Source organism: Sycon ciliatum, chromosome 3, assembly GCF_964019385.1.
Source record: "Sycon ciliatum chromosome 3, ocSycCili1.1, whole genome shotgun sequence".
Lineage (NCBI taxonomy): Eukaryota > Metazoa > Porifera > Calcarea > Leucosolenida > Sycettidae > Sycon > Sycon ciliatum.
This window is the reverse complement of record NC_088645.1, coordinates 21,334,066-21,350,186: the sequence shown is the minus strand read 5'-3', so window position 1 is coordinate 21,350,186 and position 16,121 is coordinate 21,334,066. Positions and strand designations below refer to the sequence as shown.

The window sequence follows — 16,121 nt, the reverse complement described above, 5'->3', positions numbered from 1 at the left end:
AGTGAGCGAAAACAAAAGCAAGGAGTCGTACATCTCCCTGGTCAAGAACCACGTTTCCGCTTCCGTGAGACGCCACCTCATGATCAGGCATCAGATGCGGCTCCTAAACGGTGGGGGAGGATAGATCAGATCCACCAACCGGAGGCCAAAGGCCTCAATCCCATTTGCCACATCCATGTATTACTCATGCCAGGCCACGAGTTCCCAATTAACTGTGGGTCGCAGCACGGTTGGAAAAAAATCCTTCCGCTTCCAAGCAGGAATACGCGGCATAACGGTAGGTTATTCAGTTTACACTCACCCACTCCAGCTGCTGGTTGCAGTCGTGTTAGACAGGTGCAGCCAGTCAAGTACACTTTCCAGGGATCTATTGTCAACGGAGAATAACGCCAGGCTGTGGTACCTACATTGGATACAGAATGACAACGGTGCACACAGTAAAAGATAATAGCATTCAGGACCTACTTCAGCTACAAATGCTCAGTGTGCCTGTGGGGTCTATGGACAAAATCGACAAAGAGGCACCGTGGAAATGAATGCATTGCCAGGATGCCAGCAGAGTGCTACATGGCAAATCGATCCAACATGTAAATCAGCCACCACTGAGTGGTGACATTAAGTCATTAACCCACGTGATGTACCAACGTGCTGTGGATCAAACCCCAGTAGAGCTCCCACCCACAGAGCTTCCGCCTCATTTGCCGACACCAAAGGAGGAGGAGAAAATGGAAGAGTCAACTCCAACAACATCATGTGTCGCGCAGGCCAGGCCAGGCTGCACATGGTCCCCACAGTGTAGCACAGTTTTTTTTTCTTCCAGACTCCTGAATCGTATGCACGCGGGTGACGAGAAACATAGAAAAACGTGTGGCTTAATGCTGATACTGTGCAATCTAGAACAGTGCAATTAAGATGCACTAACAGTGTGGTCTCTGGTTATCGCTCAAGTCACAAAATTTACTATCAACTGCCCACCTCTTTAAGGTAACCGATGACCAAGAACCAATGCCCTAATCATGGTGTGGGGCTTCGGCTAACATCTTGCAACCACAGTCAGCCTGTCACAGGCCTGACAAAAGGCTGTGGGTGCAATTCCAGCTGCAAGACCACACAATGCAAGTGAAAAAAGGAAAGTCAGCCATGCGTGCCAGGGTACAAATGCCACACTTGCACCAACACCTCTGTAAGGGAAGAATGAGACAGCTCCAGTGAGCAAGAGGTTGATTCAAGTGAGGAGAATGAAAAGAAAGAAACCAACCAGTAATAAACTAGACCAAGACTGAATCAATGTCCACACAGGTGTTATTTTGACTACTAGACATATGGATGGAGACTTGGAATATACCATGAATTCTGACACGATATACAGAAAATACACACAGTTCCCCAAGTTTAAGTGGGCATTGACTATACAGATACGTCCCACGCATCCTGAGAATTTGCGCAATCTGAAGACTCCAGATTGCGCATGCATTCTGGGGTGACACAAAGGTATTTGTGGCACACGGCTAGGCATGGTGGAAATTAAATCCGCGTCCCTGAGCTACGGTGAGACTTTTGGGAACACACCCAAGTACGCGTGGGGAAAAATTCACGTTAGTGGTTCATGGAATTTGTTGACTTCATCGAAAACCTGAAGAGCAGAGCGAATTCATGTGGGGCGCAATCTGTGGATTTCCCTGAAAAAACATGAAGAGTATGGCGAATCTGTGCGGGGCACAATTTTGTGGATTTAGCTGAAAAACACAGTGAAGAGCACAGCGAATCCAGGCGGGGTGCAATCTGTGGATTGCGTTGAAAAACATGAAGAGCACGGCGATTCCCTGTGGGGCGCAATCTGTGGTCCGTGTGGGCAATCTGAAATTTCCCAGATTGCGCAGCGCGATCTGCAGATCGCGCAAATGGCACGTATTCACTGAAGGCGCACGTGACTAGCGCTGCGGGGAAACAAGTAGGTTTTCTCATTTGCGTACATAGAAAATTCGCACTTTACTCTTGACTTGTTGAGCCGCCTCGAACGTTGTATTCCGCAAATTCCACTTCGTTGGGTCACTACTATTAGCGACTTCAGTCCAAAATTCTACAATCGGAATTAGGGCCAACAAATTACACGACTGGAAAGAGAAACCTCTGCAGAGCACATACAGAAAATTTCATGAGTATATCTTGTCCCAAACCGGAGATATCAGGCCCCAAAGTTGGTATGCAATCGTTGGAGCCCATGTATGCAATTGTATGCAGAGCGATGGCACAAAAGTGGGCTTCTCGGACCTCATGAATATCATGCAACACAGTAAATGTATGCGCGATATGCGGGTTTTTGGGGTTCTTGGAGGGTGACGGAGAAACCGTCGGACACATAGATGTTGGACGGGACGTGCTCTGCTTCGATGCCGATGGATTGAAATAATCACCTCCTCACTGGTCAAGCACCTCCAGAATCTTGACGTGAAGAACATAATCATTACTAGCGGATTTACAAGCCAAAGGTCTGCTCGCTCCGTCACGCAGAGCCCGTCAAAATAGTGCACTCCATAGCCGACTTCAGCCGCTGCGCACAAATTCTTCAAACTGCTAAAAACGGCTACGGAGGAGAACCTTACCATGAACCCATCTAAACTAATTTGAGGGCTCTGAACACGATGGTGACTCGGTCATTGACGGGCAAGGTAGCTGAGATGCCGAAAGTTTGCTTTGAAAACTAAAAATACGGAGCGATATATCCAAAATTCGATGACTCTTGACATGCGACACACCGTTGGAAAGCTATTAAATGTGTGCTTGACCATCATGTAAAAATGAAGGCGCCAGATACGTGAATAACGCGTAGGCAGGCGTGGAACGTCGAGAGAAAAATTGTTCCGTGCACGCCATGCTTGCACCATACATTCGTACGACGAAGGATTTCTGCCTTTTGTTCACGTGATTGAAGTCGCTACTACTATTATACCTTGAAGACCAGTAGTCTATATCGAAAGAAACTCACAAGTTCCAGCGATTAGAGAAACTTCTTTTCCACGCATTTGTATACATTTGTATGCGGAATCGAACAAGTGTCCCCACAGCGTGGCTCACGTGCGCCCATACCATGTATGCAGCGTGGGCGTCCGCCATTTTAGATGAATACGTGCCATTCTCAGAATGCGTGGAACAGATACACGGAAAAGACAATACTTCCGATGGAAACGGGAATATACCGAGAATACAATCCATCTGCAGTCATATGGGTGAGACACTATAAATTGTAGTGGTAGGCTGGTGTATATTGTGATGAAAATGTCTTTTAATGGACTTTTTACACACAATCTGTAAGAAAAGGGTTTGCTCCCCACACCGGAGCTCGCGCTATTCCGCCGACTTTACTTGACACTTGACTGACTCACGACTGCCATCCAGAGCACACGAGAAGTCCATCGAACCTTCGACTCGGCAAACCTGCAAGAAAGCACCACTCCCTGCTCAATACACAGTGTTTCGGGGAATTCACCCCTCATCAGTTGAGCTTGAGTAGGCTGAGGAATGGCAGTCGTGAGTCAGTCAAGTGTCAAGTAAAGTCGGCGGAATAGCGCGTCCTCCGGTGTGGGGAGCAAACCCTTTTCTTACAAATCATCGCCGAGGTCGCAACCACTACTTTTTACACATAATCACCAAAAATATTTCCATTTCATGCCATTTTAGTTAGCAGTAGGTCTGGACATAGACATAATTATGACAAAATCATTGCACAAGAGGGTTAGGACTATCTTTCTGCTATCTCGGATATTGTGTAAGATTTGATGGAGTCAATTATTTCCAGGTGAATATCAAAGAAAAGAGTGAATTTCCCAATGGCTAGTTGACCCCAAAAATACTATGCATCACTTTAGTACTTACTCAAGTCGCATCAAAATCCTTATCAGTGGGCTCCAGGCTGTAGAACGCCTCCAGTGGATCTGAATGTTCGACAACGTAGGCCATTACTTCTTCAAAGCAAGGAATCGTCGTCATCTACTGTTTTATTTACTGAGTGATGTTCCGCCAGTCGCCAAGTACTGATTGCATTGATGCCGTTCACCAGGAAGTAGTAAAATACCTACCTATAAAGTTCTTTGAGTAGTAAAATACCTACTCCGCGAACGGCTCACAATCGATCGATTTGGCTTTTCTTTTTTTGCGCGATCGATCGATAGTTGCGCGATCGATCGATCGTTGCGCCATCTGTCGATCGACAGATCGCGCAGCCAAATCGATCGATCGCGCAGCCAAATCGATCGATGTGGCAGATCCATAGATGGCGCACAACACATGTACATGTAGATATACAGTCAAACCTCGTTAGGACGAACTTCAAGGGACTGAACAAATTTGTTTGTCTTATCGGGAGTTCTTCTTATCCAGATCTGACAAAAAATCGATATGCATATCAGATGGATTGTATTTACGTGAAGGTGCATGCTGTGGTACATGGGAAGCACGTTATTCTTAGCATAAGCCAGAAACAGGTACATGTACATGTAAGTACAATGACAAAGTTTAAAGTGCAATGAATCACGACTGTGTCGAAAGTTAGTTCGTACAACGCACTGATTCTTTTGTTCAAAACACGCTTGAAAACAATTTGCACTGTACGTAAAGTAATGACCTCGACTATTGAAAAAAAGAAGAAAAAAGGCAGCCAGCGCACGCGCACGCTCCTGGACCGAAAGTTCGTACTACATGTACATGACCACACTGACTTTGTTCAAATCACACTTGAAAATAGTTCGTCTTCGCGAAAGTTCGCTGTACAGAAGTTCGTCTTAAACGAACAATTTTGACTAGAATTGATGCCTGGCCAACCATAGGATTGACCTTAGTTCGTACTAATGGAAAGTTCGCCTTATCAGTGTTCGTCCTAACGAGGTTTGACTGTATGTACAAAGACAAGTAGGGATTGATGAGGAGAGAAATGGGGAGATGTAAACACTCTCGGCGGGCTGGTACGACTTTAGTGCGCTGCCCCCGGGCTGAAACGCAGGGCTGCAAGCCATACTGTTGGTTGGTTGGTTGGTGTATTTTATTTTACTTCGCCAGAATGGACAGGCATTTCTGCCTTCCTGCCTGGACAAGTGGATTGTCCAAGCTCTCACAAAAAGACTAAGAAAGGAAAGAAATATTACATGACAGTGTAATTTTATTTTTATTTTTAGTGTTTATTTGAATTCGGATAGCTCAACAGTACAGAAGTACAACTAAAAAGAGTACCGAATAGAAGGCCCCGAGAGCGGCAAACCAAAAAAATCCAAAAAACAAAAAAAAACAAAAAAACCCAGCAACATCAATTTACTGATTATGCACAGCAGTAAAGTAAAAGTAAATTATCGTGTCCGTTCCCGAAGGGAACGAGTGTGAAACGTGCAATCTTATAAGAGAAAATTCCATGAGAGCGTGACGCATGCATGATGAGAGAGGTGAGATAGATAGAGATAGAAATAGAGAGAGAGAGAGAGAAAGAGAGAGGGGAAGAGAGAGAAAGAGGGGAGACAGAGAGAGACTGCTTTATTGCCTGGACAAGTGAATTGTCCAAGCTCTCACAAAATGACCAACCACAACAGCAACAGCAACAACAACAACAATAGAGAGAGTACACTCATGTTGTAAACCTAAAAGCTTTTTTCTCGGGAGAATGAATTTGAAAACACCACTGCAGCTGTACTTATGGTTGATAAATATGGTGGTAAAGACACACCTGGCAATATGGCGGTAAACACACGCCTGCCCACGCACGCTCTCTAGGCTGCAAAGTTCTGGCACAGAGCTCTCCTTCTCACCACCACCACCATCAGTTCGCGCCTGGCGCCTGGTCGATGCATGGTTGGCGGTATCCGGCATAGCAGGCTGGTACATCAAGTAGTGCATGGCACATAGCAGATGACACAGCAACGACATAGCTCGATTGCGACTTTTTTCTCACACAATGTATTCTTCTGCTGATTTCTTTTCGCGCTATGGCACATGCTTGGTGTGTTGTATCACTTCGTTTCTTTTCCTGTTTTTCTCATTTTTAGTTGTCCATATCGAAGTGCACTGTATTTTGCAAGTAGTTCCCTTTCTATTGTAAAAAATTCATGCATGTCGACAAATAAACAGTGCTTACGGAACGCCCTTCTTGTTGCTGTACAAAAAGCTTCATAGAGTTGCAAGACAATATCAGGATTACACATTATAACTTCCCTCAAATTGTAAAAGTGCCTATTTTGTAGTATGAACGCAGTGTCGACACCATAAAGAGTGTGATAATTCAATTCAATTCAAAGTCGTGACACATCCGGTAAAAAACAGCAAGAAATAATATCTCGGTGCAAAAGAAGAAAAAAGGAAATAAAAAGCCGCTTCATTTTAAAGGACCAAATGAAGAAAAAGTAAAAGTAAAAGTAAATTATCGTATCCGTTCCCGAAGGGAACTCACGACGGCCGCTAACACCCGATAAACCCTAGCGGCAGATGCAGCGCCTAACGGTGGGGGTGAGTGGGTAAGTCTCATAACCACTGGCACAAGTGCCGAAAGCGACCCCATTAGCTGCATCCATGTACCCCTTGTGCCTGGCCACAAGTTCCCAGTAGACTGTGGGTAGCAGCACGGCTGGAAAAACCACTCCCAGGCAGGACTTGAACCAGGTACCTCTCGTATCTCAATCATGGTCTTTGACCAACCCACTGTGCCTGCCTGGTCAATGAAGAAAAGCAAAGAAATACCCACATCAGCGCTAAATTGCACCTTAAATTATAAACAAAAACATGACGCGTCCATTAGCATTGAGGACACTGCCATTAGCGAGGTTATACACACCACTGTTACATCCGTCCCTCAGCCATGGCTAGTGGGCGCAATGCATTTAAAGAGTGTGATGATATAGTGGTACCAGCGGACAAGACAAGAAACTTGTACCGAGTATCAGCCCCGCAGTATGAAAAGCTGCTACATGACAACGTGACGAAGCAGTACAAACTCGCCCCAGACACCGACTACACGGCGATTAATGCCGAAGCCCGCGATATAGCTGCCGATCTGCACCTGGATGCCCAATTGAATGTCTGGCCAAGGCACAAGCGTTCGTCACATTAAAGGATCATAAAGCCGACTTCCATGACAAGCTGCAATGCAGGCTGATTAACCCCGCCAAGTCCGAAATAGGCGTCGTAAGCAAATCCATACTGGATGGTGTTATCGGCCCCATGCGGAGCAGCGTATGTGAGAATCTGTGGCAGAACACGCAAGTGGTCATCGAGTGGTTCAAGGGCATTGAAGACAAGCCGCGGTACACCTTCGTCGTGTTCGACATCGTCGAGTTTTACCCCAGCATAACGAAAGACCTTCTGCTGGATGCCCTGTCGTACGCCGGGACGCACGTTCCAATGTCCAAGAAGGACATTGAGACGATACTGCACGCACGGAAGTCATTGTTGTTCGACGGCGGCAAAGCATGGATGAAGAAGGAGAAGGACGGGTCATTCGACGTAACAATGGGGTCGTACGACGGCGCAGAAGCCTGCGAGCTTGTTGGGGCTTTAATCCTCAGCAAACTCCGTCCACTCCTGGGCGACTAGTGCGTGGGTCTTTACCGTGACGACGGTCTAGCGATAATGAAGGACGCCACGGGTCATGATGCCGACCGCACGCGCAAACAGATCATACAGATATTCCAAGCACACGGCTTAAAAATAACAATCGAAACCAACAAGAAGATCGTCGACTACTTGGATGTGACCCTGAATCTCGCCACCGGAACATTCCAACCATACAGGAAACCGAATAGTACACCCCTGTACGTCGATGTGCGGTCCTGTCACCCACCGCAGGTGCTGAGACAAATACCCATTGGCATCAACAAGAGGCTGCAACGTATCTCATGCAATGAGGAAGTGTTCAACGATGCTAAAACGTTATACGAGGACGCACTGGCCTCAAGTGGCCACCCGAAAACCATGACATACAAGGATGAACCGAGCAACACGAAGAAAAAAGCGAAGAAAGGGCGCAGCCGCGACGTCATCTGGTTTAACCCGCCGTACAGTACCACGGTCAAAACCAACGTTGGCGCAAAGTTTCTATACCTCGTCAAGAAACACTTCCCTGAAGGGTCCGCGCTACACAAGGTGTTTAACAAGAACACAACAAAAGTAAGCTACAGCTGTATGAAGAACGTAGCGTCGATTATCAAAGGGCACAATGCTGCAAAACTTCACTCGCGACCGCCAGTTGTGCCATGCAATTGTCGGGTCAAGGCGTCGTGCCCCCTCAACGGTGACTGCCAGTCTTCCGACGTCGTGTACGAGGCGCATGTAGCATCCAACGAAGTCAAGACCTACGTCGGCATGACTGCTACCACATTCAAGCAGCGCTACAACAAACACACTTCGGACTTCCGCCATGAAAAGTACGCCGCATCGACTAAGTTGTCCAAGCACATCTGGGACCTGAAAAACGAGAACCGCGGATTCGACATCAGATGGGAGATCAAGGATAGAGCACCTTCGTACAGTAACATCAGCAAGAAGTGTGGCCTATGCTTAACCGAAAAGTTCCACATCCTGAAAGCTTCAAAAGCTACCTCCCTAAACAAGAGAAGTGACCTGGTATCTAAATGCCCTCACCAGCGCAAGTTTCTGCTGGCCACCCCTATTACATAGACAGCTATGACCGCTGCAGGTTTTTTGACGCGTGATTGCAGGAGTTTGTGTGCGCTTAGATTTGTCATACGAACGCAGATGCCTGTGTATACGTGTGGACATGTGTCTATAGGTGTGTGTATATGCGTGTGTGCGTGTGTTTGTGCGTGTGCGAGTTAGGGTGTTGTGGGTGGGTGGGTGTCCTGTGTGTGCGTGCGCCCGTGTGCAAGTTAGGGTGTTGTGGGTGGGTGTATGTGTGTGTTAGTGTGTGCGTGTATGTGTGTATGTGTGTGTGGGTGTTACTATGTGTGTGCGTGTTAGTATGTGTGTGTGTGGTGTGTGAGCGAGATTAAGCGCGTACTTGTTAGTGCTAGACCTGCGCCTACTGCATCTGCCTCTGAAATAGCCCGTCCCTGTATACATTCACGCGATTACTCCTCTCGCTATCGTATTATCACACCTCTCTCCACTTAGATATACCAGCGCTGCCTCCTATTCCATTATCGTTGTCTGATGATTGGTTCAGCCATGAAACTCTGAGTCACAACGGAATAAATTTGCCAAGGTTTTCATTGTGTGCCTTTGTGTACGCCGCTCTGCCTGAATCTGGCATTGAGCACTCTTGCAGAACCAAAGCATATTGCCTCTGTGACACCATAATAATACAACTCTAGCCCGGGCTGGTCTGTTTATAATTCCCGGTATGTGCTTTTTCTGGCCCGCCTAGCCGGGATCCCAGGTTCCTTTGGGCGGGATCCCGCCTCGCCGTGCCAGCCCGCTTGACATGTAAACGCACAACATGTTTTGTGTGGATTTGTGTACAACCCCGAGATGCTGTTGCAGGCGGGCTGGCCCGCCTGTGGACCAGCCCAGGCTGGAGCTGCACATACCGGTATATATATATATTTTTCTACAAAATCCACATATCTCCAGACACTGGGGTGAATGATGGAGTGTGGTGGTCACCCCCTTAGTCACAACTTAACTGGTAACATTTTGTCCTCTTTTTTTACCATTATTAAATTGGCACACCATCCGAGTTCGACTATGCACATACCGGTAATAGCATTCGATTGATTTTAACCCTTTGGCTCCCCCATAACTCCACTATTTAGCAATAGCCATAATTTTCGCTCAAATTGTGTCAACTTTTGGTCATAACTTACGTTCTAGTAGCCTGATTTCCACATTCTTGGGCTCTCCGGAAAGCTCTTCTCAGCGCGAACACAATGCGCCATCACCGAGTGAAATCAGAGTAGCAGGCCCAGCTCTACAGCCCAGCGAAGGTACCACATCGCTGGGAATGCCCTCAATCCCTTTCTTCTTCAGCCATTTCAATTTCCTTGCTCGCCCAGCTCTGATTTTTTTTGTACTGCCGTAGCAGGTAGCCTGCACCATGATTTACGCAAAAAAATTCATCACAGGTACTTGAGAACAAGGGGAATTCCCCGGTTCATGCTCAAAAATGTGCTCGGAACGAGAAAAGTGCCGTCCTCCAACTTTCGAGCGCGATATCTCAACAACCGTTGGAGCTATCGTGAAAACGATTGCACCAACGGAAAGCTGAGGACTTCAGCTACACCCTACATACTTCGATTTTCACGATAGTGCAATATTTGAATGAGTTATGGCTGTTTGAAGTCATCGACGGAATACCGTCGAAATTTGTATAGTGGGGAGCCAAAGGGTTAAGGCATTTCTACTTGTGTGTACGAGACATACGGGATATGATGTACACCCAGAGTACTTGTAGCGGTACGAGCAAGGTCTCTAGCTGCACATACACTGTACGGTATGCATTGTGTAGGTGGGTACAATGGGTGGGGTGTCGGACGGTCCAGGGAGCAGGTTTGGATTGAAAGTCAGGCAATATCCAGGACCGCCGAGCCCTTCCGGACTCAGTCCAGGATCCATAGCAATTCTCGTGGCGTCATTTCCAGGGTCTAGAACCCCCAAACCTGAGCTATACCCAGTGTTGATAACGGTCTGAAAGGCAAGAATTAGTCTCGGGAAATTGGCGGGAATAGAACCATCCAGCCTTAGGTCCGGGTTCTATAATCACCACACGTACACGAGATCGGCAGAGTACACTCTACGAGGTATATGTACATGCGTGATCAATACCTACTCAAGCCGTTTGTATCGAGGATCGAGAGCCAGTACATGTACAAAAGCATAATCTCTGATTAAGGAGCTCCCGAGTTGTACAGCGATAAACAGCAGTTCGTGAGTTACTGCAAAGACCCCCCCCCTAGCTTTGGTCAACATCCAGATAATATGGCGAAGAAGTTGGTCAAGAGGTCAACACCGCAGACTAATGAGGTCACGAGTTGCACGATCTTCACCTGGGATTATATGTCGAAGCGACAAGAGCGGCGAGAGACACAGCAAGCTAAGAATGCCATGAGGAGGACTCAACAAGAAAAGAAGCTTCCAGCGGTCGGCATGTTTAGTTTTACTTAAAAGTCGGCGGAGTCTTGCGTTTTTGCCCCTCCCCCCCCCCTCTCCCTTGCCCACATAGTTCTTGTCATTGTTTTTGAGCACATGCCATCTGCATCCGATTTCGTTGCTAGTATTCACTATAACAAGTTCCGCTATGCGCCCTCTAGCTCCACTAGTTCTCTAACGCACTTACCAGTATCCAGTAGGATGAAATAATCCGGTTAGTGTCCGCGTTCTCTTTTGCTCTATGTTACTTTCTGTTTGTGAGAACTTCGAAGTCATTTCCTTTCACTGAAAATCGAATGTAATTTATGAAAATAAAGAAGCACACATCTCTTTGTGAATCTGAACCATCCGTCCGCCTTTATTCTGCTCGAAATTCTACAACCCCGATATCTGCGCAATGCCTGAGTCTTAAAGATATAATAAAGAGTCTAAACCTGATCATATTCTGGAACAGAAGCATTGAACAATGAACGGGGGGGGGGGCAAAACAATCGATACCCTACATACAGGCCCCACTCCCAAATCGCTACTAGGTGGTGAAACGCTCAAGGGTGATAACTATTTCTTTGTATGCACACACACATCTGGCTTACTTCAGTGAGCGAGCGTGTAGATTGCCGGTATACATTCAGCTGAGTAGCATGGGTGTGACACTGGCTCGCACCACACAACAAAGTGAAACACAAATTTGAGAATGACTGACAACGTCCAGGGTGAGGTACCAAATGCCTGTGGACAGCAGATTGCTTTACACGTAGTAACACTCATCTTGACCACGACGATCCTGGCCAATGCCTTCAACGTAGTTCACGATTATTATCATCACCTCTTTAGGTGTACTCTCTATGGATGGCTTGGTAAGTGCAGAGGGTGATTCAAATCCAGAAATCAAAATCCAGATCTCCATGATCTCCATACTTCAGCTAGCCATGTAGGTCTACTGAAGTACTATTACAGCTCACAAATTATGCAAAATGTCTCGACCATCTGTATCGACTCTCTATTGTATAGGCGATTGATTGATTGATTTTATTTGGATTCTCGAGACCAAACGAGCAGGAGTGCTCAATAACAGGGTAGCGAATGGTTGAGTTGTGCTATGTGACAATGACTATGTAGTGTGTGCGTGGGGTGGTGGTGGTGGTGGTGGTGGTGGTGGTGATGGGGGGGGGGGGGGGGGAGCTGCGGAGGCCCAATACAATGTAAGGGGATGGGAGGAGAGAAGGCCAGCGGAGAGTCAAATTCAGAAGAGGGAGGAGAGAATAGCTGAAGTACCCCGTTACTGTGCGAATTCAAATAAACCAAACAAACAGCAAAACAAGTACAGAGCTCACGAGAATAGCGATACGAAGGCTGTCGATGATTTGCATCTACAAATCAAATCGAGATGCCCATCAATGTTCGGGTAGCCATGTACTGAAGTACCAGCTGTACAGGTCTTCACAAATTCTGCTAAATGTCTCAGCTATCTGGATTGACCTTCAGTATAAGGTTAAAGCGATACGAAGAGTGTCGATTATTCACATCTACAAATCATAGAAATGTCCATCAATGTTCAGCTAGCCCAGTTCCAGCAGTACAGCTACTGAAAAAATTGTACTGACTCAGAGAGGAAAGCCATAAAATAAGAATTCTCACAAACCCTCATAAATATCTCGGACATCGCGAGTCATTCTCTACAAAGGTAATGGAAAGCTAGAAATGCCACATAACATCATGATACGCGTATAAGTGGAATAATACCACTAGAGGAAACGCAAAAATGTAACAGTATTACGTAACTAAAGGTGAGAAGGCACTGAACGAAGTGTCAACCTACGAATATACCCTCAGTGCAACAACGTGCTCTTTATGCTTACACAAAACAGGGGTATGAATACGTATCCAAACTGCCTCAAGGACTTTCAACTGCCGGACATAACGCGGACGACACAGTACAGAAAAATGGGAGTCATCATACACACCAAGAAAGTCAGGACGAGATAACAAGTGTTGATACACAGCCGACTTCTTACGAACAACACATTCATCCGCCTCATCTCGCTCTTTCCCATCCGACTCATCCTCGTCCATCTCATCGTCCTCTTCCTCGTTCCGTTCGTCATCCTCACGATCATCATCACCACCATCATCCGCCTCTTCCTCTGTCTCTTCACCGACCGTTTAATCATTTAATTCCTCTTCCATCTTCTCTTCATCCGTCTCATCCTCCGTTGTTGCACTCAGGTCGTTGTTGTAGGTTGACACTTCGTTCAGTGCCTTCTCACCTTTGGTTACGTTATCTTGCTACCTTTCTGCGTTTCCTCTAGTGGCTTTATTGCACCTGTATCATGATGTTATGCGGTATTTCTAAAACCTTTCTATTACTTAACTTCAGTTTCATTGGTTTGTATCCTTTAGTTCCGTATTTTTCCCCGCTGATGATAGGAACGAGAAAATCGATTCTGAGTTTCAATAATATTATTGTTGGAAAATACACATACATATCGAACAAGTAACGCAGTTGCGTGATATCTGCGCCCTTCTTCCTATTCATAGCTATACTTGGATGGTTGGTTGGTTTTTATTTCACTTCGCACATTCAAACGGGATGACGACCCAATAAAATGACGGCGAAGGCTTAGCCTAGAAGCGGCTATGGAAGAACATAGTAAAAGCTATGGAAGCACATAGTAAGAGAATAGGATACTAATAACTGCGGGTAAACGGGGGGAGAGAGAGAATACGATGTATCTGTGATACTGCGTGCGGGTTACTGAACTGCACGGGGAGGGAGAGCAGAGCGATCAGCAGCAACTCGAACTACTCCCTACAGGCGTATGGTACACATGCATGCTTAAACTCAGGTAGCCGGGTAATTGTGCGGACCTCACCAGGGAGAGCGTTCCACAGCAGAGCACCAGCAACAGAAAATCTCCGCTGACCGCGGCGGCTACGGTTTGCCTGGCTTAGGGCGCGCTCACACTGCGACCAAAACCAGCGTCCAAGCGGCCATGCGGCCAAGTTGCATGGCAACGGCATGAACTTGACCAAAACGTCGCGGCCACGTTTCAAATCGTGACCGCGACCTCCGGAGGGGGGTGCCACGACTTGGCGGCAACATGATCGTAGACGTGAAGCGTATTTGTGTACAACCTGGCCTGAAGTATGTTCAATTTCTCAAATTCCGGTGTGTTGATTTATGAAACTCGGCGGTTGTCGATGTCGTCCTCGACATTTGCACATTTTTAAAATTTTGTATTTGTGGTCCTGCACGCACGCACCGCCATATATGCATTCTTTGCCCTTTTTGGACGATGTCAATTTTGTTTTTTGTTTTTGTAGTTGCTTCGTTGTCAGTTGATCGGGTCAGTGACCCATTTGTACAGTGTACTCGTTCAATACGATGGCAGCTTGGTCTGGCTTTTCGGTTTGGGAAATCATCTTTCTCTAATTTTCTGCGATGATGGAATGCCATACATGTACCTCAAGACATTTCAGTTACATATCATCGAAAAATACAGTTCTCATCTCGGCAACAGACGAAAGAAACCACTACCGGAATTTCCACTGCACTGGCACTTGCTCTGACCACGAGGTCTGGAAAGCGAAAGCTCTTGGATGTCAGCGGCAGTCCCTCAAAGAGTCCAAACCTACCTGATTGTATGAATTATTTTCGTCGACTTCAAGAATACGAGCCACGAGGCACTTCCTCCAACATGCAACATGCGAAAATTTACATCCAAAACGGGCCACAACTTTATTAGGAAACGTACGAACTCTTTTGGATACGAACTGCGATTCGTCAAGTTTGTGTGACAACTTCATGTCTACGCGTGTACGAGGCCTAGTGTGAGCACGACTGCCACGTTTCTGCGTTTTGACGACGCATGGACGCGTGCTCATGGTCGCAGTGTGAGCGCGCCCTAAGTAGGCCATTTGACTGCTGATGGCGGGTAGGGGTGCCTTGTGCCGGGGTCAGAAGCTGGGCGAGCACAGGGCTGGTGGGTCTTTCTCTTGGCTTTCTCAAGCTTAGCCATGGCAGCATTGGTCTTGGCTCCCATGACACCACCACCCCAGTGCTTGCGGATCTCGTCGAAGCGGTCAAGGTAGTTGGTCATGGAGGCCTCGACAATGTTGTTGAGAGCCGATCGGTCCTCGGTCTTGACACTGGTGAAGGCAACAGCGGTAGCGGTCTTCTTGTGAACAAGCTTGCCGAGTCTGGCCTTGCCCTTGATGATGACGTATGGGATGCCCATCTTGCGGCAGAGAGCGGGCAGCCAAACGACGATCTCAATGGGGTCAACATCGTGGGCAATGACCACGAGCTGAGCCTTCCTCTGCTCAATCAAGTGCGTGATATGGTTGATGCCATACTTCAACATGACTGGCTTCTTGCCAGGAGCAGCCTCCTTGCCCTCGGTCTTCTTCTTGGCCTCCTCCTGAAGACGAACCTTCTTCTCAAGCTTGGTCTCAGGGCTGTACTTTGTTGCAAGCTTGAAAATTTGCTTAGCAAGGTTGCGGTCCACGGTGTTAGTGAACTGGGCCACTGCAGGAGGGACCTTCAGACGCTGGAAAAGCGTCTTCTTCTGCCGCTGCATGCGGATGTACTTGGGCCATTTCACAAAGCGTGACAAGTCTCTCTTGGGCTGAACATCGCCACCAATGCTAAATTTCTTGGGGCGCTTCTCAATGAGAGGATTTACGGTTTTCTTGGCACCACCCTTGGCCTTGAAGGGGGCCTCGGCCACCTTCTTGCCGCGGACCTTACGGACTTTCGGCATGGCTGCTGTAGAAGACTACTAATTTTTTTATCTGCGCGTAGATCATTAATTTTGTATATCATTATTATTTTTTGTTACTATTATGAATGGTCTGTGCAGTGTTGAGCACTCTTAGCTCTGTGTCAGGAACAAACATATTATTATGTACATCAGGCACTGGTGTGCAGCTCTGCTTGGTGCAGCCGCCCAGGTTGAATGCAACGTCCTACGAACGACTACATATAGTTGCGCCTGATGGCTTTTGCCACGGGGACCAGTTATATATATATAGGAGTGAAATAC

At 47.0% G+C, this 16,121-nt stretch overlaps 1 protein-coding gene and 1 long non-coding RNA gene across 2 annotated transcripts; both read right to left on the bottom strand.

Annotated features, from left to right (window-relative positions):
- Positions 1-359: 359 nt before the first annotated feature.
- Positions 360-3,927, bottom strand: LOC135812577 (uncharacterized). The gene is made up of 3 exons (XR_010552853.1): positions 3,874-3,927; positions 976-1,098; positions 360-403 (listed from the first exon to the last, which is right to left on the bottom strand). It is a non-coding gene; the product is annotated as an uncharacterized LOC135812577 (long non-coding RNA).
- Positions 3,928-12,970: 9,043 nt separating this feature from the next.
- LOC135812926 (large ribosomal subunit protein eL8-like) lies at positions 12,971-15,848 on the bottom strand. The gene is made up of 2 exons (XM_065326144.1): positions 15,053-15,848; positions 12,971-12,984 (listed from the first exon to the last, which is right to left on the bottom strand). The coding sequence occupies exons 1-2, from the start codon at positions 15,837-15,839 to the stop codon at positions 12,971-12,973; spliced, it is 801 nt and encodes a 266-aa protein (XP_065182216.1). The 5' UTR covers positions 15,840-15,848.
- Between the last annotated feature and the right edge of the window lie 273 nt (positions 15,849-16,121).